The sequence below is a fragment of the Toxorhynchites rutilus genome, chromosome 2, assembly GCF_029784135.1.
Source record: "Toxorhynchites rutilus septentrionalis strain SRP chromosome 2, ASM2978413v1, whole genome shotgun sequence".
In the NCBI taxonomy this organism is placed as follows: domain Eukaryota; kingdom Metazoa; phylum Arthropoda; class Insecta; order Diptera; family Culicidae; genus Toxorhynchites; species Toxorhynchites rutilus.
Window position 1 is genome coordinate 46,685,190 of NC_073745.1, and position 24,404 is coordinate 46,709,593.

General features: G+C 39.2%; 4 protein-coding genes across 5 annotated transcripts; all 4 read left to right on the forward strand.

The window, feature by feature from the left end:
* The first annotated feature begins 2,192 nt into the window (after positions 1 to 2,192).
* On the forward strand, positions 2,193 to 4,386 carry LOC129769863 (angiopoietin-related protein 1-like). 2 transcript variants are annotated; one of them, XM_055772366.1, is made up of 5 exons: positions 2,193 to 2,322; positions 2,387 to 2,636; positions 2,687 to 2,970; positions 3,023 to 3,113; positions 3,283 to 4,386. In XM_055772366.1, exons 1-5 carry the CDS (start codon positions 2,255 to 2,257, stop codon positions 3,289 to 3,291), a joined length of 702 nt encoding a protein of 233 aa, XP_055628341.1. In that variant the 5' UTR covers positions 2,193 to 2,254; the 3' UTR covers positions 3,292 to 4,386. The 2 variants fall into 2 exon arrangements, with proteins under 2 accessions (XP_055628341.1, XP_055628340.1); XM_055772365.1 differs by having other exon boundaries at positions 3,023 to 4,386.
* Positions 3,751 to 4,779, forward strand: LOC129765715 (uncharacterized). The gene has a single exon (XM_055766134.1). It carries the CDS (start codon positions 3,751 to 3,753, stop codon positions 4,777 to 4,779), a length of 1,029 nt encoding a protein of 342 aa, XP_055622109.1.
* On the forward strand, positions 4,776 to 15,001 carry LOC129765716 (uncharacterized). Its single transcript, XM_055766135.1, has 3 exons — positions 4,776 to 5,005; positions 8,281 to 8,395; positions 14,186 to 15,001. The coding sequence occupies exons 1-3, from the start codon at positions 4,776 to 4,778 to the stop codon at positions 14,861 to 14,863; spliced, it is 1,023 nt and encodes a 340-aa protein (XP_055622110.1). The 3' UTR covers positions 14,864 to 15,001.
* Positions 15,002 to 15,140: 139 nt separating this feature from the next.
* On the forward strand, positions 15,141 to 16,440 carry LOC129768915 (mucin-2-like). Its single transcript, XM_055770859.1, has one exon. The coding sequence runs from the start codon at positions 15,226 to 15,228 to the stop codon at positions 16,291 to 16,293; it is 1,068 nt and encodes a 355-aa protein (XP_055626834.1). The 5' UTR covers positions 15,141 to 15,225; the 3' UTR covers positions 16,294 to 16,440.
* Positions 16,441 to 24,404: the final 7,964 nt, after the last annotated feature.

Here is a 24,404-nt window from a genome sequence, read left to right on the forward strand (position 1 = left end):
GACGAGAGTTTTCGTACAGAGGGCATCAGAGGCAAATACATGACAATGGCATTCGATACTCTTCTAACCAGCATAATTGGACTATGAACGGGCGTTTTCCTCTTCTAGAAACATTGTTAATGAGATCCGATCTAACTTAGAAGACGACAAAATTACCATTCTCTATGTCCTTAAGTATTACTTTAACCAGCAAAAATTTTCAAAATGTTCTTTTTGCAAATTAATAATTATAAATAAAAACCGTTTCTGCAAGACATCGGTTCATTTTAAAGTATGTTTTTTACCGGTAATTTACCGGTTTTGCTGGTAATGAAATTTTCGTTACCGAATAACCGGTTATTGAAATTTGGGCACGGTAATGGAATCCCTAATGGCGTGGAGAATGAATACAAATCTACCTCTTCATTCAACCTGCCTTCACTTCACTGATTTCTGATACGAAAAAGTTGTTACACCATTAATAGATGGCTCCGTTGTTTACCCAACGTGAACTCATCCACAATTCGCGAATTAGAGAGCGGAACGGATTCAGTGGGGGGAGTTCATTTGATGGTGAATAAACGGACCTTCGCAGAACAGATAGCAACAATAGGGCACGAATCACTTTTGATTTATGTTAACAAAGAAACTGCTGAAAGTAGCAAAAACTCACTTCCAATGCGAAAGCCGATATCTTCATAATCCCCTGACTATCCTCAGTTGAATATGACTTTGCCGAGCCCTGGTCGAGAATAAAGGATGAATTCAGCTATAATACGAGGGTCACTATTTATATTTCGGGAATAGGAACAGAAACAAATAGTTAAGCTGCGAATATATTTTTATTGTTTTTCAAAGTACTCGCCACGATGATCGACACACTTTTGCAACCAATTTTCAAAGCATTTATTCCAATCGACACGAGCCTTTTTTTTGAGCGATTGTCAAATTATGTGGGATCCAACGAGAACATAATTTTCGCACAACTAAGTGTTCATGTAAAATCGCATATATGCTGGTGGAACTAATGCTTAGGGATGCCTCAATCTCACAATAGGTTACATGACGATCTTGCTTAATCATTTCGTGCACAGCATCGATGTTTTCTGGCACTACAGTCGATTTTGGACGACCTTCACGAAACTCGTCGGACAGCGAACTACGACCACGATTGAATTCACTATACCAGCGATACACAGTGGTTTTTGATGGAGCATCATCGCCAAAAGTCAAATTAAGTTGATTGACGCACTCTTGTTGTGATAATCCACGTCGAAAGTCGTAAAAAATCATCGCACGAAAATGTTCACGATTCAGTTCCATTTTTTTGCCGAGACCAAACTTTCAACTAAATAAAAAATAAACAAATAGCGTCCGTATGACAAAATGTTCTGAGTACGTATATCATCAAAAATGTCAAACTTTACGATGGAACTGTCAGATGGACTCACATGACATCAGTGTTGCCAATTCCCGAAATATAAATAGCGACCCTCGTATCAGTTGCGAAAGATTATGCGGGGAGGTCAGATTTTTTGTCTGCAATTTTAATTTTGAATATGTGTGTTTGAGTACGTATGAGAATATTACATGTTTTTATACGGGTTTCAAATAATTTTTATTTATATATTGTACAAATAAAATCTACTTAATATCTATAACTCGGTAATACTTGATGTAAGATTCTGGAGTGAGATGAAAAAAGATCTCGCGAAATAATCTTCAATTTCATACCGGAGAGATTTATTATGCAGGCTATGCTGACGATTCCCATTTGCCAAGCAGGAAAACTTTGACAGGAATCCCAGTATATTTATTACCGATAATTTTCATAATGATAAAGTAAAAAGTTAAAAAATCAGGCAAAATTGAGTGTTTGCCAGGACATCAGGATACGAGCCAAAAGTCGGGGATATCCTGAATAATTAGAAAGTTGGCATCTCTGGTTGGGAGCGTCATTACAGGATACGTAGTGTTGTCTCCTCACGATGTTTTCCGCGGTTGACATCGCTCGCAGAAGAGTGGCAACAATCACTGTAATCACAATATTCGTACACTCCCGCATAGTGATTTCTGTTATAATAACTTGATGGTATCGAATCGAGTGCCGCTCACAAGATTATATAACTATCAAAGTGATGGGATTAATTCACATCATTGTTCAATCGGAATCACTTAAGTTGAAGGGCCATAAGGATTTTGTGCCATTGCTACTTATTGTTAGTTTTCCGTAAGCACAGTTCAAGAACGGAAGGCATTGCAATTGAATAGCAAAATGTTAGCATTAGCATTTTTGATCAAAGTCTATTTTATTTATGAACTGTTGCGTTCGTCGAAAGTCAGGTACAACGAATTAGGAAACCGACATTCATTCAGCCATTCACTCTAACTGAATCCCGATTTACAGTTCCGCTAGAATCACTTTTAAATCATGCGGTGAAGCCCCCGCACATTCGGAAATATACTGGATAAGATTGAGTGAGACCAATGCTCCCTTTCAGGTGTTCTGTGAGCAGGAGAAGTTTGGTGGCGGTTGGTTGGTGTTCCAGAGTCGCTATGACGGAACGACTAGCTTCAATCGAACCTGGAACGAATACAAATATGGCTTTGGTGATCTAAGGAATAACTTCTGGCTGGGACTGGATAAGCTACATCAGGTAAGGTCCTAATAATACTGTGTCAGTAAAGTTTAACCGAAAACGTTCAGCTGACTTCTGTAGCAAATTACGACCTACTGATATCGATGGCGAATTACTTGGACTTTATGGCTTACCAAAAATACGAGAACTTCAGGGTGGATGGAGAAGATAAGCTTTACAGTTTGAATGTGTCGGAACAAAATACCGGAACTGCAGGCGAATCTTTACTAGCGTATAATGGCGCAAACTTCAGCACCTTCGACAAGGATAACGGCCAAATCACAGCTAATTGTGCCTCCGAGATGGGTGGCGGCTTCTGGCATCACGATTGTCGTATACAGACGAAGGACAGGTGGGGGCGATAATTGTGAAGTATTTATTTTTTTATATTTTTTTATATGTAGGAGCAATGTGAATGGTTTGCACAGTGATCGAGGCTTAAACAATGGTATTTGGTGGGGAGAATTTGGCGGAATCAATGAACCTTTGAAACATGTAAGGCTTCACATCAAACTGAAAAATTAAACAAAAAGTAAAACATTTTTGGAATTGTAAATCAATATAATGATGATTCTAGAAAAAAACGCTTGTTCAGACACATAATTTGTCGCGCGTTAATTCTATGTAAAATCTACTAAGCAAGCTATGTTTTTCTGTTTAATAGTATCCATAGAGAAAATTAAAATCATTCGGAAAAAGCCAACCGCGTCGGTCGCTATAGAACATTGTAGCAAATAAATTAGTTCGAACATTCTTGCGCTTTGATCTTTGTTCAAGAACGAAGAAAGGGAAAGATGGACGACACTGAGGATTGGTTTTGGATTCGACGGTGGTTCTTTGCTGGTTGCGCTCACCATCCTATGTCTGGCCGACGTACGTCGCGAACCGTTTCTCACAAATCCAAGAATGGACGAAGGGTCATCGATGTAATCACGTCAAGGGGACGGAGAATCCAGCCGATCTCGTGTCACGAGGAGTCACACCGAAGGACTTTGTCGATCTGCAACACTGGTTCCACGGTCCTGCTTGATTATCGCTGTTGGACCAACACTGGAATAATCCCAAACTGTATGAAGATCCACCGGAAGACTAATTAGAACGAAAACGAATCGTTTTCACCACTTTAACACATATGGAACCACATCCTCTAATCGACCGTTTCTCATCGTACTGGAAGTTGCTTCGAGTAACAGCTCTTTGTTTACGCTTCGCGCGGAAATGCCAGCGTCGACACAAGGCAATTCCTGGCATCTACCACATCAGTGTGGCGGAGCTGCAAGTCCCAAAACTAGTTTTGGTTCGTCAGGTGCAGCAGGAATCGTTCGCTACAGAGCTCAAAGAGCTATCCAATCATCGCGTGGCCCCAGTCCGCTCACCGTTGAAACTCCTCAACCCGTTTCTCGATCAGCAAGGCGTACTCCGTGTTGGTGGCCGGCTTGTAGCCGCGAACGAATCGTTTCCCGTAAGGTACCCCATCATCATCCCTAGCAAACAATCGTTTTCGCGTCTTGTCGCTGTTGCATACCATCAGCTCTCCCTTCACGCTGGCCCACGTATGACGCTCGCACATGTCCGCCAGGAATATTGGCCCCTGAATGGCATGTCTCTAGCAAGCTATACTTACCGGAATTGCATACGCTGTTTCCGAAGCAACCCGGTCCCTGTCACCCAACCTCCCGGGCAGCTTCCTCGTTCTCGAACCCTTCCCGCTCGACCTTTCGCTACTACTGGCGTAGATTATTGTGGTCCGATCTATCTCAAACCCGCTCATCACAAGGCTACAGCACAGAAGGCCTACATCACTGTTTTCGTCTGCTTCTGTACCAAGACAGTTCACTTGGAGTTAGTGGGCGATTTGTCGACAACTAAATTCATCGCCGCTCTTCGTCGTTTCGTTGGAAAACGAGGCGTTCCTGCCGAGATCCAATCGGACAACGGGCTCAATTTCAAAGGGGCTAGCAACGAACTCCGAGCACTATACGATCTGCTCAATGATTCCACAAGCACAACTACCATTAGCAACGAAGCCGCTCGTAATGGAATCGTGTGGAAATTCATTTCACCGAAAGCTCCAAACTTCGGTGGTCTTTGGGAAGCCGCCGTCAAATCCGCTAAGTCTTCCCTGGTAAAACTTCTTGGACAACGTCGTTCGAGGATATGACCACCGTTCTTGTTCAAGTTGAGGCGATAATGAACTCTCGCCCTCTGACACCCCTCTCCGAGGACCCCGACGATTTGGATGTTCTGACCCGGGGTCATTTTCTCACCGGATCTTCGCTGTTGGCGATTCCAGATCCGGACTACACAAACGTTCCAACCAATAGGCTCGAACACTACCAGCAACTTCAACAGCTCTTCCAGCAGCACTGGAAGCGTTGGCGAAGGGAGTACATCTCGCAACTCCATAATATCAACGTGCCTTTCCACCAATCAAATTGAAGGTCGGACAGATGGTCGTCCTGAAGGAGGATGACAAGGCACCGTACTCTTGGCCTCTCGGCCGTATCACTGAAGTCCACCCTGGCCCGGACGGAGTGGTCAGAGTAGTGACTCTGAGGACATCGCAAGGGATATACAAACGGCCGGCGTCCCGTGTTTGCCTGTTACCGTTTGAGAAGGACTCGAGCGGGCAACCACCAACCCCCTGCCACCTTTAGTCAACTAGTGGAACCCCAAGGGACGTGACGTCGCCTACTCATAACTATCAAGCACAAGGGCAAAGCAAATCAAGAAGTTTTATGAATATGATGTAATTTAAATTTAGTAAATCCTCATTCGGATTTAGGTGGCCGGCATGTTCAGACACATAATTTGTCGCGCGTTAATTCTATGTAAAATCTACTAAGCAAGCTATGTTTTTCTGTTTAATAGTATCCATAGGGAAAATTAAAATCATTCGGAAAAAGGCAGCCAACCGCGTCGATCGCTATAGAACATTGTAGCAAATAAATTAGATCGAAAATTCTTGCGCTTTGATCTTTGTTCAAGAACGAAGAAAGGGAATCAGATTTCCTTTTGGTCCGCTGTGTCAAGAAAGAGGAAAATAAACCTGAAATTCCTACGTTTTGCGTGCGTATGCTGAAGAAGGAAAGAATCGAATCTAGCGAAACCAAGAGCCTTTGGCCATCAAACTAAGACGGGTCCGAACAATGCTTGTGTTTGATGTGTTTCCTGATCACACTAAACCACTTGGAAGAAATCTTAATTGGGGAAACAATTTTCAAAAACATATTTCCTCCGTGTTATTTTCAATTATTTATATGGAACGTAAAACGTACCAATAAAAAAAGATGACAAACTATTCAGTGGATAATTGGGAACGTAGAAAACATTATACTTTTTTGTCATTGTGATAATCGCTAGAAAACCATTTCAAACGACTGCGTCCGACTAAAGAAAACAGTCACTTCAATGTCCTATGTATCATTTCTCCATCTAAAGCAAAACTCCGTATTCCAACATCTCCTCCCCACACTTCTTGACGAATAAATACCACTCAGCTAAAGCATTCCTCCATCATCGCTTAATTTCCCCACTTTACTCGGCCAGCTATGTGCTCTACACAGTTGCCCAAATCGTCTCGCTGTAATCGTCAACGACTTGGGTCAGAGCCTTGATAGGAACAAATTTCATTACCACCCTCCAGGCCTCCTGCCACACGCAAGTGGCGATTCTTGGGCCCAGTTTTGATCCGATATTCGTGCACTTACATTTAATCTTATTACAGTCTAATCCCCCACATGGACCAAAGGGAGGAAAAGCCTTGTCGGGATAAAATAAAAAAATGGCGTGCAGAACGGATACATCGTTCGGTCATATTATCACACCCAGACGAGCTGCGAACCTCCGGTTTTTTTTCTTTTCGAGATTATGTCAGTTTTGCCTTTATTGTTCTTACAGTTGGGGTGAATAAAAAAGTGCACAATTGACACTTAATGGGTACCTTCTATTGTTTCTGGTGCTTGAGTTACAAACGTTTCCGATGGAAAGGTAATCTAACAATAGTTTCCATATCTTCTTCCCCAGATATGTTATTACATCAACGTTCTGTCACAATCGACGTAAAAATAGAATGGTTGATGATGATTCACATATCCTACAGGTTCGCAAATGAATTTAATTCGGGGGTTACCCGAATCTACAGCTACTGCTGCACCCGCTGCACACATGCAGCACAGTGACTAGGTTTCACCAGGTAAACACAGCCATCCATCTGGCGAGTGGGATAATTGGATCGTGGTTAGGACTGGTAGGAAGATCGGGACAGCATTCGTATCTAGCTTGAAGGGCGTCGCATGGAAGAGAATAAATTTGATGGAAATTGAAACGCTTTCACGTTCATGTTATATTCGGCTGCAGATAGGTCTCACATAACGTGTGTTTCCAGCACCCCAGAGAGAGGATGACTGCTGCAAGCGATGATAGTGCGTTTCATCCACCGTTTCGATGAAAAATTCTTGTGGGGTGAGGAGTCAAATTAAAGTCGTTTCTGCAAAAAAAGATATCTTTGTGTTTTAAAATATATTTCTGTATAACAAGGATCTCTCATATTTTTTAAATAACCTGAGAGTTCCTCGATATACGAACCAATTTATTATTTTATTTTGTATATCAAGGTGCTCTCAGAATATTATAATATAAAATCAATGTCGGATACAATACCACATGAAAATGATATTTAAAAAAAATGGATGCCAAATGTTTTAAAATTGCATGAAACGTCAAGATCTACTGCCATAAGAAAAAAATGTCAAAAATCGACATTCTGGGACTTAATTTTTATCGGAATACAAACGTATGGTTTTGGGTTCCAATACAAATAATTATCTCACTTTTTCATTCAGAACTTGCTGCAAAATGTTGAATTGTACGACAAATTATACTATGCAAAATATTGTTTTTCATTTTCATAGAATACTAATTTGATACGGAGAAGTTGTCAACAATTTTTTTTTTCAAAATGACAATAGATCACTTTTGTGGCTTTGTAAAAGTCACCCCAACCAAAACCAAACCTCCTGATGAGAAATGTTTTATGTTTCTTACTGTGTTTTGGTACATATAAGAAACTTTCAATTACGACTCTAGATGAATACATCCAGCATTTTGACGTAGGATTACGCCTTTCAGAAACATATCGGAAATGCAAATAGAAAAACGAAAAATCAATCGCATCGCTAAAATTGTCCTTTGCTGGTGGATTTACGAGATGTTTGCATCAATCGATTTGGGCACTCCCTTGAAAATTGTTTCAATGAAGAAAATTATGTATTTCATGAAACTATCTATTGAACAATTAAAAATTTCAAGCATTTTCTAAACAAAATTCCGACACAAACAATCTGTGCTTTTCCAGTTACCCGTTCAATACGAATACGAAACTGTAAAATGAAATATGCGTTTTGTTTGATTTTCTACTACGTGAAATCCCATGATTTGATTGATCAAATTGACGCTCCCCTAGTTTCGCAGTCTAAAAGAAGCAAGCGGCGATTAACTGTACCCGTTCAGCAAGTATATAAACCGTTGCATTTTAATGTTGAGAGTTATTTCGAAAACGTTGTCCACGAGTGCTATGTTACCATGGAAACGAATATTACTTGCAGTTGTGACGACGATTTTGGTTGCTACGAAATTTTCGAACGCGAACAATAACAAACAGGTTTCGTGTGCCTCTGTTTTTTCTCTATTTTCATACACCACTACCATTGCAAAACCCGCTGTACAAATTGGTCGACTGTAAATCAAGTTTGAAAAGCAGTGCAGAAGAAGGAAAATATTGAAACGTGACCTACGCTTTGGTGAAAAATAGCGTCTAATAATATTTTTTTGCAAGTAGTGGTTACAAAAATGGTTAAGTAAGGTTCCGTATTATGTAATCAAGGTTATGACGAAATTCATGCAAACTCGTCTTAGGAGTTGGCAGCACCATCTCAGATAGTAGTGAAACGTTGTGGGTGTAAAGATATGAGTCATTTAAGCAACTTTGCATACTTGAAATATTCGAAAAACAATTAGACAACTTTTTGAAAAATCCATTTTTTTTCTTAAATTTTTACAAAAATTTATAACTTAAAAACTATGATGCCTCCAAAATTCATGTCAAAGGATGAAATGTAGGAAATAGTTTAGATTTTTCCGAAAAAATACCAAAATTGTTTTGTAAAAAAAATTCGCTGAAAAAAAAATTATTTTAAAAATTAAAATTCATTTTTCTCAAAAACGTATTTTTCTAAAATTCCCAAATATACATATATGAATTAAAATTTCCAAACAAGTTTCTTCAAATTCCCAACAAGTTTTTCATACATCGGGCGATGGGTACATTTACATGGAAAAAGTTTTTCGAACAATAACTTTTTCATGTTTTTCTTTGAAAAAATGCTATTAATGTTCAATTCGTAACATTTGTTCTGTATAAGTTATCGCATTTGAAATGCTCTACTTACTTTTCTCTATTTAGAAACATGTCAAGAACATGTCAAACGTGAGAATTTACCCACAAAAATGTTACGAGCAAAACATATTTTTTATCAGGAGTCTTCATACAAAAATGACATATATTCCAAAAACTACAAAACATAGAAAGTTGAAAGAAAAGATTCGACAAATGTTCACATTTTAACAAGATCCGTGTCAAATGCACTATATCGCTATCTTGACTTTAAACAAAATTAGGATAAGTTGTTTTTTTCAAAGAAAACATGGAAAAGTTGTTGTTCGAAAATCTTTTCCCCTGTAAAAGTGTACATCTTCCGATGTATGGACGACTTGTTGTAAATTTTAAGGGCTATTCATATATATATTTTTGGGAATTTTAAAAAAATACGTTTTTGAGACAAATGAATTTTAATTTTTGAAATAACTTTTTTGTCAGCGAAATTTTTTTCCAGAATTTTTTTGGTAATTTTTTGTGATAATTAAAACATTAAAAATTCCTATATTTCATCTTCTGACAACAATTTCGTAGGTATCAATTATAATTTTTTGTAAAAAATTAAGAAAAAAAATTCAGAAAGCACTTATCCAAAATCCTTTTATTTACAGAGTTAGAGCCATTCTAGTGATGCGGTATCTAACCTGGTACGGCCATAACAATGAATTTCAAACGCGTTTTTCTCGAAACTTGTTTTTATTTTAAACTGGCGTACACGATATCTCAAGTTCTACTGAACCGATTCATGTCGAATTTATATGAATACAATCTAAAGGCATCTCTCTATCGCATGAACCTCTAAAAAGCAATATTTTTAAAATTTTACTATTTTTTAAAAACCAGGAAATGGAAGAAAAATCGTTTTAAACCGTATTTTGTTTTTCAAACGCCCGTCATTTTGTCAAAACGACGGCCGTTATTTTTGAACCCTCTCACTTTTTTAGCTCTTAACTATTCTAGTTATCAATATTTTTTCTCCGTTAAATTTTTGTTATATTGTTAAAAGATAGATGAGCAAATAATGATACGAGGGTCACTATTTATATTTCGGGAATTGGCAACACTGATGTCATGTGAGTCCATCTGACGGTTCCATCGTAAAGTTTGACATTTTTGATGATATACGTACTCAGAAAATTTTGTCATACGGACGCTATTTGTTTATTTTATATTTAGTTGAAAGTTTGGTCTCGGCAAAAAAATGGAACTGAATCGTGAACATTTTCGTGCGATGATTTTTTACGACTTTCGACGTGGATTATCACAACAAGAGTGCGTCAATCAACTTAATTTGACTTTTGGCGATGAAGCTCCATCAAAAACCACTGTGTATCGCTGGTATAGTGAATTCAATCGTGGTCGTAGTTCGCTGTCCGACGAGTTTCGTGAAGGTCGTCCAAAATCGACTGTAGTGCCAGAAAACATCGATGCTGTGCACGAAATGATTAAGCAAGATCGTCATGTAACCTATTGTGAGATTGAGGCATCCCTAAGCATTAGTTCCACCAGCATATATGCGATTTTACATGAACACTTAGTTGTGCGAAAATTATGTTCTCGTTGGATCCCACATAATTTGACAATCGCTCAAAAAAAAGGCTCGTGTCGATTGGAATAAATGCTTTGTAAATTGGTTTAAGCGCATGCAAAAGTGTATCGATCATCGTGGCGAGTACTTTGAAAAACAATAAAAATATATTCGCAGCTTAACTATTTGTTTTTGTTCCTATTCCCGAAATATAAATAGTGACCCTCGTATAATGGATAGAAAAAATATTCTTTGTTTTATTTTCACGGAGCTTGAAAAAACGTCCGAAATTCGTGTCTCTACACTAAAATACCCACTTAAGAAAACATGCCAGTCACGCTTACCACTTCATCGCCAACGTAGGCAACTCATTATTCATACTGGTCTACTGTACTACATTCTATCTCACCATTTTCGTCTGTTTCAGTGAGTTCGTTTCCGATACAACAACTAAACTTTCATTGGAATATAAACTGCTCGAATAAATGAATGTTTCAATCCGCTCTGAAACGAATGAACGTGAAAAGACCGGAGCGTGCACGGCTAGAAGTGCTATTTTCGTTCTCGGCTAGAATAAGGACAATTGAAATAGATTTCTGGGAAGTGAACTGAAGAGATCCACGATCAAAACCAACGGCAATGTCCGAACCTCAAAATGGATGGGCCAAACTTCTCATCCATTATTTTACAGCTATTTTCCAACCGGTAGAGCAGCATTAGGTCGAACATTGTAACGATAAATATTACAGTAACACAGTCACAGTCACATATTACAGTGAGTCACACCTTATAATTCAGTGCTTTTTAGGGTTTGACATGACCAACAAATAATCGCTCAAACCACTCGTTTCAATGTCTATTCTGTAGAGCATTTTCGCCATGTAAATCCACTAACACACAACGATTCTCAAATCATTCTCATATTCATTGCGTGAAAGTTTCTTTTTTTTCCCAATTTAAAAATGTTTCATGGCAAAAAAAATAGCACAGAACCAAAACACCTTTGATAGATTTTGGCAACTACTAAAAAGCCTTGCCATATGACGTATGTTGCATACGGCAACGCATAAACAAGTGGAACTATTCTGATGGCTTTTAGTTATAAATATAATACTAACTTCATACAGAATATAATTTGTTTCATATTCATTTTGAATACGTTCCTAAAAAAATTGAATTTGTCAAATTCTTGAATCATTATTTGGCGGCCCTCAAAAGTTGATGGTGCTTATCACGATAAAAGATGCTAAGCGGAAGTCCTGCATTCTGCGATGGTTTGTCAAACGAGCACTTTTTGGCCGATTTTTTCCATCGCAACAGTCGTATCCGCAAATGGTACACTTTCTCCAATCGATTTAGTATAAAATTAAGGTCCAAAATAGTCATACATGGAAAAAAAATGATACGGGTCTATTATTTTACGACAAGGAACAAAACTATCACTTTTCACGAAAATCTGAGAACAACTGTATTGGTTTGGCATGGGATGGCTGTATATCGATTGATTAAAAAAAAGAACAAGAAGTTAATTTTAATTTTGTAAAATTTAAATGAGATTCTATAACTTGAACCTCCAATTGATTAAACCTGAGCGCTTTTTTCCAATTTTAAAATAAGATTCTATAGAAACAATGGGTGGGTTATATCTATGATATAACCGCAAGGTTCACGTGGGACTACCTTATCATACCAATCATTTGTTTGTATTGATTGAATTTTTGATTGAATGAAACAATTCTCGAATTCAATTGAATTCAATATATTTGCTTTATGAGTAAAAAAAATTGTATAATTCCATCTAAGGTCAATTCATCCATTGTGATAGATTATGTTCTTCATTACAAGTAAATTTAATGACAGTCCTTTTACGTTTGGTATGATGCCTAGGACAAAATTTGTGAACGGAAGAGTTATCAAACGATTATTTCATTTTACGTTTTCTTCTGAAGTTTGCATCTCTCAAGTGTACGTACTTCTCGAACCGCGAATTCGCTTGATTTGATGAACTTCAGGTACTCAGTTTCGATTTTGACATATACATCGAACGCATATTCTTTAATCAATAGGCTTCATCGCAACAATTGGTTATCAACATCTTGCCTAATCATCAAATGGTATGCGTAGGAATTCAGTGAGCAGAAGATATGAAGGAATATCCTTCAATGCAATCTTGAATAACCGAGCCAAAGTGTGGTGTTCGTACCCGCTTTTGTAATCCGTGTTAGGAGAACACTTTTCGGAGTGCAGAAAAAACATGCGAGTGCAGAAGTACCTCCGGAAGACCGTGTTAAGGAAACATATTCTAGTTTGCACAAAGGCAAGCGAGTATAAAAGTACTCGCAGTTCGCAGAGAAGATTTCCCCAGACATCTTGGTTTTGAAGTCTGTGTTAGGCAAACACACTTCAGTCGGAACAAAAATGCCTCCGACTTTCATGTATTTGCAATACCGATCTCTCCAACGCTGCTTGGTTTTGAAGTCTGTGTTAGGGAACACATTTCGGTGAGAACAAAAATCCCCATACTTTCATGTATTTGCAATGCCGATTTCCCCAAGGCTGCTTGGTTTTAATGGCTGTGTTAGGGAAACCGTTGATCGGGCCAATCAAAATGAGGCAGTTAGGGCGTTTAGAAAACGCTTAACATTTTAAAGTTATTCAATTGTTCATCTAAAGAAAAATAACATTATATTAATTGCGATAGAAGCGTAGAAACATTCCCTATCAATTGATGCAAACATCCAGTAAGAAATGTTCGAGTTAAAAGCATTCGGAATCTTTCATTTTTTCCTGCATGATCTGTGTTTGGGTTTTCATTTTACCCCCCATATACTCCGGTTAGACGTAGTCCCACGTCAAAAAAATTTGGAGAGATAAATATTAAATCAACTAATAAGGCTAATTGTGTCCCGTTGTAATTTCGTTATTGTCAACTATAAAGCTATTTAATACAATAAATGCAAACATAATTTATTTACACTCCCACGGACACGATTCTACTTCAAAGCAATACCGCGAGCAAATCTGATATGATTTTTTTTACGAGCCGTTCCCTGTATTCTGCGAAATCTCGTTTTATTTCCTTTTTCCTGCTCCAGCAATAATGGCAGTAATCTTGCGAGCGATTGCGCAGAAGAACGTTGTGCGAGCGTCGATATGGTTTTTGAAATCACTGATAAAAGTACCAATTTTTTTTCTAACGATTGTTGCACGTCTAACAAACCTACCACACCTTTTAATTGAAACTGCATACTACATTCCCACACAACATCTCTGACTGTGATGCACTAAATATAAATTTGACAACAAGTAACCCATCGCTATGAAGGGGAACCACGCGTCTGCCACACTTCAAAGGAACACATTAGCTCGCCAATAAACCCCGCAAGCAAGCCTGATAAAACCTATATCTTTGCAATTGTTCCCCACCCAGCGTTTACCTCGACCTTATTGGTGAAATTTTGTCCCATTGAACGGGTGAATCATTCCCGGGACCCACATGATGCCACAAAGATAATGGTAATCGCAATTGCAAAAAAAGCAAGGTTTACAAGGTGGCTGAAAGTATAGTATAAAATCGCACAGGAACCGAGCGAAATGTCGTAGTTTTGTTTCGCTATCGTATCAAAGTGCTATTCTAACAAAGTGATGGAAGCAAAAAATTATTATCTTTTGTGCGCGGTTCTACTGGCTTTCACAGTGACCTGTGAAGTGTGTGAACCCAAAGTTGACAATTTGCTTGACTACATCTCGGGAAGCCGAGATGGGGCGCAAGACTGCCACGCTGGCCGTGCGTGGGAGGTATACTCTTGTCCCCCTCTGACAGTACTTGACCGTTCTACGGGATGTGAAAGGCTGAGAATTGAAATTACAAGAACCGGAAGGGATAGTGGTGATGCTACGGAAAGCACTCTCGACTATGAAACGTCAACGGATCCAACTACTGAATCACACGCTGAGGGTACTGAAAGTACTGAGGGCGCAGGAAATAGCACTGAGGCCACATCTAAAGAGACCTCTCCTACGACCATCAAAGGCACTACTTTACCAACAACCCAAGACCCCACTGTGACCACCGATAGAACTCCTGAACCTGTGAGTTCCTGTGAAAAAATTGCAAATGGAAAAATTCCGTATCCTCCTGATTGCAAGCAATATATTCATTGCAAAAACAAGCATGGTACCCTTACTGATTGTTACACAGGATACATTTTCTATGAACCATTCCAGATATGTCTACCTGGAGACACAAAAACATGTGAGCTGTACTCATTAGGGCGTTGAGTTCAGCAAATTGTCGGTGTTAACTTCTGTAAGACAGATTCAGTGTAAATCAATGCAGACGTTTATATTATTCAGACTATTTGAAGTGCTAGTTTTGTAACATGTAAATACTAATAAAAGAAGAACTATGATAACACATGCAATTATTTTGAATTATTTTTTATTGAAATGTCAAAATGTCGTCACATTGTCCAAAGAGAGGCAATTCTGAGGAACTAATGATGTCACAAAGATAATAGCAACGATTATTACACCAATAGTCGGATAGCCGACAGTTTGATTTGATATAAATGTGCACGGACACCGAGCTAAGAGACACAGTCCAGATTCGTTATCTGGTGGGTGAGTGCTAATTCTAAGATATGATGGAACCGAGAGTGTATCATCTGTTAAGTGTGGTTTTGATGGCATGCCTAGGCTTCTGTGATATAGTCGTTAACGCGAATGCAAAAGCTGCGCTGAAAACGAATGTTAAGGTGGATCCGTCCTTGAGCTGGTGCAAAGTGTTCAATAACCAAGACTTTCCACCGTTCACACAATGTGAAAATAAAGAAGATAATTTCTTCGACTATTTCCCGGCATGTTGCAACGGGGCATACAAGTGTCGTGCTGGTCGTGTGTGGAATTTGTACCTTTGCCCCCCTAAAACTGTATCTGATGGCACCTCGAGATGCATAGAACTGAAGGGTGGTGTTTGTCCGTATAACCGAAATGGAAGTGACAGTGGTATTACCATGGCCACGGCCTCTACAACAGCATCAACTAAAATAATTACGACGGTTCCAACTGTACCAATAACTTTAACCACTCCAAAGTTTTCGGTGTATCCAAATGGCTCAACAACTCCAACGCATCCAATAGTTTCTGTGCTTCCAACAGATTCAACGGTTGCGACAACTTTGACGGAATTAACGGATCCAGCAACTTCAGAACCTACAACTATTTCGACCCATCCAAACGTTTCAGCGACTCCAACGGATCCAATAAGTTCAAAGCCTTCTACAATACCAGCAGTCTCCGTGATTCCAACGGATTCAGATCTCCCGACGACTCCACCAGCTCTAACGGTTCCAACAGATTCAGACCCACCAACTGTCTCGACAATGGTTCCAGAGCTTACAACAGAATCAACCACTCCGGCAGCGTCAGCGTTCCCTACTGATTCTCCAACTTCAATGGCTCCAACAATCCACCCGGACACAACTGTTCCAACGACTACAATAGCTCCAACTGCTCCAGAACCAATCTGTGCTACGGAATCGTATGGGAAAAAGATCGCACACCCTGCCGATTGTACCAAATATATTGTTTGTGACGGCATAACTGGTACTGCTAAGGACTGCTACGAAGGATACATTTTCTATAAACCGTTCGCGGCTTGTCTACCCGGAAATAAGAAGACCTGTGAGCGCTATTCGTTGGGGCGTTGAACACAGTCAAGTATCAGTTCAACACAGTAATAATTTCATGCAATTCAAAAACATTGTAAAATTTGATTAAATTTTGTTGCATCTATATACATTTTATCACATCTATTGATGACAGCCATATTGGATGTTTTTAAAACATATGCTATACACAGAAAAATAATCGCTTTGTTAATTCTATTCTCGAATTTGGTGGACATGCAGCTTTGATAGGATTTTTTTGTATCTCACATTGAACATAGTATTTTTATTGTTCTCCATCTAAAACTCTGGTTGGAACGCGGTCCAAGGTTGGTTAGAGGGTCTGGTATGAAACCTGTTTTCCATCCGTTGAACATAGAAACGAGATTTAAAAAAAAGGCATAAAACACAAGCTCACAATTTTTACTGTTTATAATATCGCTTATTCTAGTGTAGAGACACGAATTTCGGACGTTTTTGTAGAACTCTGAAGAAGGTTTGAAGAAAAGAAAATTAAAATGTTTTTATGGCGATTTTCTATAAATAATAAAAACAAAAGTTCATTCGATAGAGAGATGTACAAAGATACAAAGATGTATTCATATTAAATTCATAAAAAAAATTGACGTAGGATTACCTATATCGAGAACATATTGGGGTACAATTTACAAGATAACTGCATGAATCGACTTATGCACTCCCTATTAACTTGTGACATTTATGAAAATTATATATTGTTGGGAAACGTTGTTCTGCCATATACATTATTTTTATTGAATATTTCGGGTATTAAATAAAACAAAACTAATGTATTGTAAGTTTGAATGTTTAAACGGTCTATAAAATTATTCGAATGTGATACATCAAACGATTTGAACGAATTCTTATATGATATTCCGATTTGAATGAATGTTTATATGATGTTTCTTGATTCAATGTATTGCATTAACGTAACTGGCATGTTTGATCTCTTAAAAATTAAATGTAAAAAGAAAAAAAAAGTAATATATTCTTGTTGTAAAGAACAAAAATAAAATAAAGAAAATCAATATTCGTTTCGTTCAATTGCTGTCTCGGGGGGTCTCCGTAGCCACATTGGTTGCGTGTTCGCTTAGTAAGCGATCCATCGTGAGTTCACTACTCAAGGCCCTCATTGGCCATATTTGTGTTGTTACAGAATAACAACGTCCACGCAACAATCATCAGCGATGGAGATCGATCCACGGTCGAAATAAGATCGATTCATCCATACAACTGCTCTGCTCTGCAAGACACATCGGATGCTCCGTCAGTGAAAAAGATCACAAGCGCGTAGTTAAGCAGTTTAGACGTGATCCGAGAAGTTCGGTCCGGGATGTCGCCAATAAGCTGAATTTGTCAAGTTCATTCGTCCAGCGGACCAAGCAGCGAGAGGGCTTGCGTACATACAAGGTTCAGAAGGCTCCTAACCGCGACGAAAGGCAAAACATGGTGGGGAAGACGCGAGTCCGGAAGCTGTACACCGAAATGCTGACGAAGCCGCATTGCCTGGTAATGGACGACGAAACCTACGTCAAAGCGGACTTTCGTCAGCTGCCGGGCCTGTTGTTCTTCACCGCAGAGGACAAATTCAGCGTTCCGGAGGAGATTCGCAAGCAGAAACTATCCAAGTTTGCCAAAAAGTACATGGTGTGGCAAGCGATCTGCTCTTGCGGAAAGCGGAGCGCCCCTTCGTGATGACCGGCACGGTAAACGGGCAGGTTTACCTTAAGGAGTGCCTACAGAAGCGCTTACTACCACTATTGAAGCAGCACGAGGGCCCGACCATCTTCTGGCCGGATCTCGCTTCGTGCCACTATTCAAAGGACGTGTTGGAGTGGTACGAAGCCAACGGGGTCACCTTCGTGCCAAAGGAAATGAACCCGCCCAACGCGAATTTCTACAGCGTTTTTTCCGTGATGCAATTTGATGTGACACACCCTTTACATCCAGCAATATGTGGGACCGAATCCGACAGGACATTCTTGTTTGAACACAAGCGCTGTAATGTCATGACAATGTATTGCATTTTGGTCTAGCAAAAGTTGTGTCGGATTTGCTCATGATAGCGTCTCGCAAGTGAATGTACTTTTCCTCACTTCCTTCTGCCGCTTTGATTGATTGTATCGTAGGAATCGCAGTTGTCGACCATAAATTGTCAGCACAGCTCACGACAACGTAGAATGGCGTTGTCCTGACCATGTCCATCGAGCGCACTCTCTTGTATGTTTCGTCTCCTCCAACCGCATGTTCATAAATATTAATTCAAAATGAGAAACCATCTTCATTATGCAGCGGGGTTTCGTTATTCAATGATTATGCAATATACATTTTGTTACTTTAGAATGACTGGGACGTCATTCACTATAGTCACACATATTCTAGAGCTTGTCACTCAGAATACTTTTAAAGCGTATTACTTGACATAGAACTCTTAACTACGTACTAATACACATTACGCAAGTAATACTCCGTTGAGAAGGCGAACGTTGGGAACATTGGGAACCATAGTCCCATTGAAGAAGAACATGGAGAGAGTCGTATAAACGATGTGTGTCAACGATGAATTCCAGATTATTGTTTTTTGCGCATTCAATCTTCCCGCACGTGCTCTCCACCTGATGTTTTATCAGGATTAATGACAATAGCATGATTTCCACTTTGTAATCCAAGCAAGTGTGTTTTTAAGAATTTCAATAATTCATTGTGCTCATTCAAAACGTCTTATCGCTATCGTGTAATCGTTACAGTTTCCTCTTCGACTTCGGACTGACTCGTGCTTTACTCAAAAAACGCTATACCTCCGTACTTACACACTCTCTTGACAGCAATTAATTTTAAGAATAAGTTAAGTACATTGTTAAATTCATTGTTATATTTGGTTCCTCTAGTTTATAAGCATCATTAGGGTTATAATTGTACCCGTTGATATGAATACAGCAACAGGAAAAGTCTTCCAGCTTGCCGGCGATGCGCCTGGTTTTAGAAGGATTGAGGTTGCTTGCTCATGTGTTGATGAAAGTGCGATGAAGCGGATGTAGTGCCATCTGTAATTTAACAACGACAATAAATTCGTTCTGGTTGAAAAACGAACGGCGGTTAAATTATTGGAGTATTGTTTATGCAAACATACTAAAATCGCGATTAAAAATAGGGGAAGAAGGTTAAAACTTGGGGTTATATGTATGGTTTGGAGACAGATTTAAGAAACAAAAGCGGATTTTTTTTTCGGCATAGGTTCACCTTAATCGGTATTTAATATATGGTAACCGGTATCCTATATAGTCTACAACCTATTCTCATGTCTACGAAGTTTTTTGTGCATAATTTTATCAAAAACGATAGAGCCGTTTCGGAAGAGTTCGACCACAAACACCGTGACACGAGATTTTTATATACGAGGGCGGACCGATAAGTACTTAGCCTCGTCGCACGATGGTGTCAATATCGCAAGAGAAATTACTTATCGTGTAGTACATTCTCTTAAACGGCTACTGTCAAAATTTCAGCCTAATCGGACTCGTAGTTTTGTTCTGACCGTGAAGCGTGCGTGTCCGCGGATTTTAGAAAAATGAAAAAAAGGAAATTCCGCCGTCGCCACGGCCAAATTGGTCGAATTGCACTACGAACTGCTGCCCCATCCACCGTTTTCTCCAGATTTAGCCTCGTGCGACTTTTTTCTTTTGTTTCCATACTTGAAAAAGTCACTCGCCGGGCAGAAATTTGAGTCGAATGAGAAGGTCATCGCCGCTACGGAGGCCTACTTTGCAGACCTTGAGAAAACGTATTTAATGTATGAGTAACTAATATGCATCATAAGAATCAATGTATTCAAAATATTTTATACCAAATAAATAGAAAGTATCGTCAAGCAGCACTGTACACTCAATTTTGCAATTGACTGTACCTCGTGGACAGAAAAAACACGATTCTAGATGCTCTCCTTTCCCTCCATGAACAAGCGTGAACATACTATCTATCAATTCGTAGTTCCACTAAAGTTACACGCAAGAATTCCTGGGAATTCACACTCATCTGAGCGTCTGTTGTTCATGCCATTTGAGGCTTTTACAACTACAGGGAAACTTCGATATAACGTACCCTCGTTATAACGTACCCTCGATATAACGTCACTCGATATAACGTACACATTTCCAAAGTGTAGAGGAAAAAAAAATTCAATATTTTTTTCCTGATAGAACAATGAATTATCTGTATTGTGATGCTAAAACAAGTTTTGTATCAATCCCGAAATATAGCTGGTTTTGTGATTCGGGATTCTAAATGAACCAAGCTTTAATCAACAGTACGAAGGGAAACATCATGAGAAAGGCTGGCTTCGTCTTCTGATTGAAGTTATTCATTAACTTTACTAAAGCAGCAACACAATAATGTATTATAGACTACGTTTGTGAGTTCGTTATTATGCTTCGATATAACGTACAATTTGATACAACGTACAATTTTGAAAGTGAAATGTACGTTATATCGAAGTTTACCTGTAATTCGTAAAAAAGGGTCATGAATCAGTCTAAAATTACATCCTGGAGAAAACACGTGCTTTTTTATTCCACATCATCGCTCCGTGTTTCAAATCATGAAATCTCCACCAAGTCAAAGATCAATACTAACATATGGTCTTCTGAACCGATTGGCACTTATCTGTGAATTGTGAATTGAGAATGTGTGGAAGATCGTCTTTATTCAAATCACAGGTCAAAGACCAGTCAGTGTCTTAAACGACGTGTTATTTCTTAAATTGGTTCCCGAAAACAGTCCTTGGGCGCACATTTGAAGTCCGTTCAAGAGGAATTTGAGAAAATTCCTTGCAGGAAATGAAATTGATGATTTGAATCGGAGTTAGATAATACTTTAGGATTACTGATCAGATTTACTGACCATGAATAAGCGTTTGATGAACATCAACGCAGATAGATCAGTGATCTACTTGACGAACACAAGTTTGGAAAAACACATTTTAATGAAAAATACGGATCCTTCAGAAAAAGTTCTTCAGAGATACGATACGTGCAACTATGGAGAAATCTGTTGTTCGTCTTCCATTCCAAATTCATAGGGGAAAACCGAGTAGTTTTTAAATCAAGAGTAAAAGCTGAGGTGAAACCCGCATTTGAGGAAGCAATTTCGTGCATCTTCGATATTACAAAACTCGCTGATTAACATTATTTAGTGGTGTCTTAAGCTTGGCGGAATAAATGACTGTTAGTAAACAAAACGATCATTGTCAATTTATTTGCGTTACTTTCAGAATATATATTTCAGTGAAGAAGTTCAACGATATAAGAAAAATATGGATATTCGACCGGACAACACTCTCAGTAAGCTTTACTTTTCATTCATAAATACCAAGTACGTACTCTGACCGAACGAAAAGTTTAAAATTCAATAATATGTTTAATTTTTTTAATTTAGATGTAAATCTTTTCATAATTTCTGTAGACCATAAACAATCGTGGGTTTTTAAAATTTTGAAAAATATTGCAAACATTTGCAGCAATTGAATTAACTTTAAAATCTCGTAATAAAGAACAAACTCTGAACCAAAAGTTAATTCTCATTGTTTTCGTACGTTCACCAACAAAACCAACCCCCTCATAATGAGGCAGTCAAATCAATTTACAGCGTCAAATAATTCATCAGGCGCTGGCTGGTGTTCTGGCAGCGCTAAGTGCAGTTCAAACCGCAGAGAAGCCCACACAAGTACATTTCGCGCTCATCAAAGCCACTTCCCGCGATATAAGCAGCGAGAAAATCCGCAACGCTCACGCGCTTGCATTCCGGCGCCACCGCCATTCCGGGACCCATTAGCGAACCTCTAATCAAGGTACAGTGGGGGTTTCGAGGAGTTCATGGCACACGGTCGGTTCCAGCAATCAGCACCCTGTGTGTTGCCGCCGTACACCACTAACAATCAAACCGCACACCATTATGCTTCTTATCAAAACATATACCCTAACCAACCGTAACCATACGCTTCCTCTAATGGAGCTTGATGTAATAATACTACACGTCACATTCTATTAAACTTGTATATCACTTTGAACAATGTAGACAAACACACGATGAGAGTATGTAGCCGGCTTCCAGAAGGATTTATGAAAATTACCGCAATTTACTATGAACTATATTTAAAATAAAATTACCGTTCAACTGATACTAATGCTGAACGCGTTGAGGAAGGATCAAACATAGCAAAAACAGGACCATTGTTACAAGAATTAATGAACCGCCGTAGCAATATCTCCCTGCAGGTGATGTTTCTATATCCGTTGGGAAACAAAAGCAAAAATAAACAAGCTTACTCAAAGTTTCGTTGATTTATTTTCCACCGTTCTCATCTTCGAAAAACTATTCCCCCAGAGCTGCCAGTCAAGGTGAAAAATACAAGGAAAATCAGGGAGAGAGAAAGGAAGAGAAAGAGACCCACAACTTCTTCAGCTATTTTCCCCTGAAGAATTCCCAGTAAGGGCTAAGAAAAAGGAACAACTGCCAACATCAGGTGTTTGTTTTTAAATTGTGTTGATTTTTCTTGCGATTTTTCCATACAGTTGGGAGCGGGGAAACCCACAAGAAAATTAATTAAAAGTGTCTGGGAACAATGAGTGGAAGTTGTAAAAGGAGAGCTAACGCAAAGTTTGAACGTTTTACTTCGCGCTTTTGGGTTGGAGGAGAGAGCAAAAAAAAACAGAACACATGATGATGTGTGTGCACTAGCTACTACACTCTATGAACACACAGTACGGGAGTGATTTCGTACGAAATTATAAAATGGACCCGGCAAGTGAACGTGCAAATGTACGGTTGCATGTCTAGAACAAATAGCTCTAAATGGATTTTTCGTTTGCCATCGCCGTTGCGGTTGGCGTGTTAAGGGCTCCGGACAAATAGTTGCATTCTTTCTTCCATGCCGAGAGTTATTAATGGAAGTCTGAAAGTGGCAGCTGGACACTTCCTAGTGCAGGTTTACATTTTGTTCCACTCCCACTATGGGTAAAGAAATTGCATTATTCCGCCAAGGCTAGCTGAAATACGATTCCCAGTTGGATTGAAATTAATCCTCAATCCGTCCATCTGATAACTCACTTCCGTGTCCGCGAGATTAAGCAATCAAATTCGCTCCTTTCCGTAGCATAACGTCTCCATTCAGGCCCGTTAATCATAAACATTCACATGTGCCCCCGAACATCATTATTTTCCGCCGCCAACGAGGCCGCCAGGGCAGCAGCGTGCGTGCCATTCTCTCCCCAGGTACGTTCGTGGAATAAATTAATGATGCTAAAGTTTCGTATCATCGGAAACCCATTAGAGCTTACCTTATTCCCAATTATTTCCATCAATAAATCATTATTCTCCTACAAAACGAGCATATTGGCGTCCGTTCACCACTGATTCGACCGGGTTCGATTTCATATCGATTCGGTGAGGGGTAGCGAAACGTTGAACTGAACCGAATGTTTATTAGAAGCTCACACGATGGTTGCCGTTGCTGATCCGTAATTGAGACGTCAAGCAATGGCCACTTTCTTGCGGCTGTCAGCTGTCAGATTACACGTGAGAATTTCGGGCCATTCAGCTTCAACAGGATCGGGGCACTCGCGGCCGAGTGGTTAAAGATTCTCCTTCTCCTTATCTTTAAACAAGCCCAATCAGACAACATGTCTCGTTTGTACTAAATAGTTTTAACATGCCTCCACCCTAGATGGTCTTATTCCTATGCCGAACATTGCAACGGTTATTAGGCCCCGGAATAATAGCTTTCGCGTGTTCGTCATTGAATTGCATACTCTTTTTATATTCCTTCTATCAAACGGTGAGGTTCATAAGTGAAAAAAGTGGAATGTAGAACCGAAATCAGAAGCCACTTTTTTCGAAAAATTCATAAAAAATGGTCCTGAACCGATCCCCTATTTTATGCAACCCATCTACTCCTAATTCGAATAAATATGGTGAGTGATACGCTGTGTTTTATCTTTTACAAAAAAAAATGTTAAGTTTACAGAATGGATGCTGTAAGTATACGTAGGACGAAGGTATGGTTCGTTCGATCCCATTCAAGAAAATTTGATGTCAAAAATCGATCTCACTCAGGACGGCCAGTCATTGCAAAATCTGAT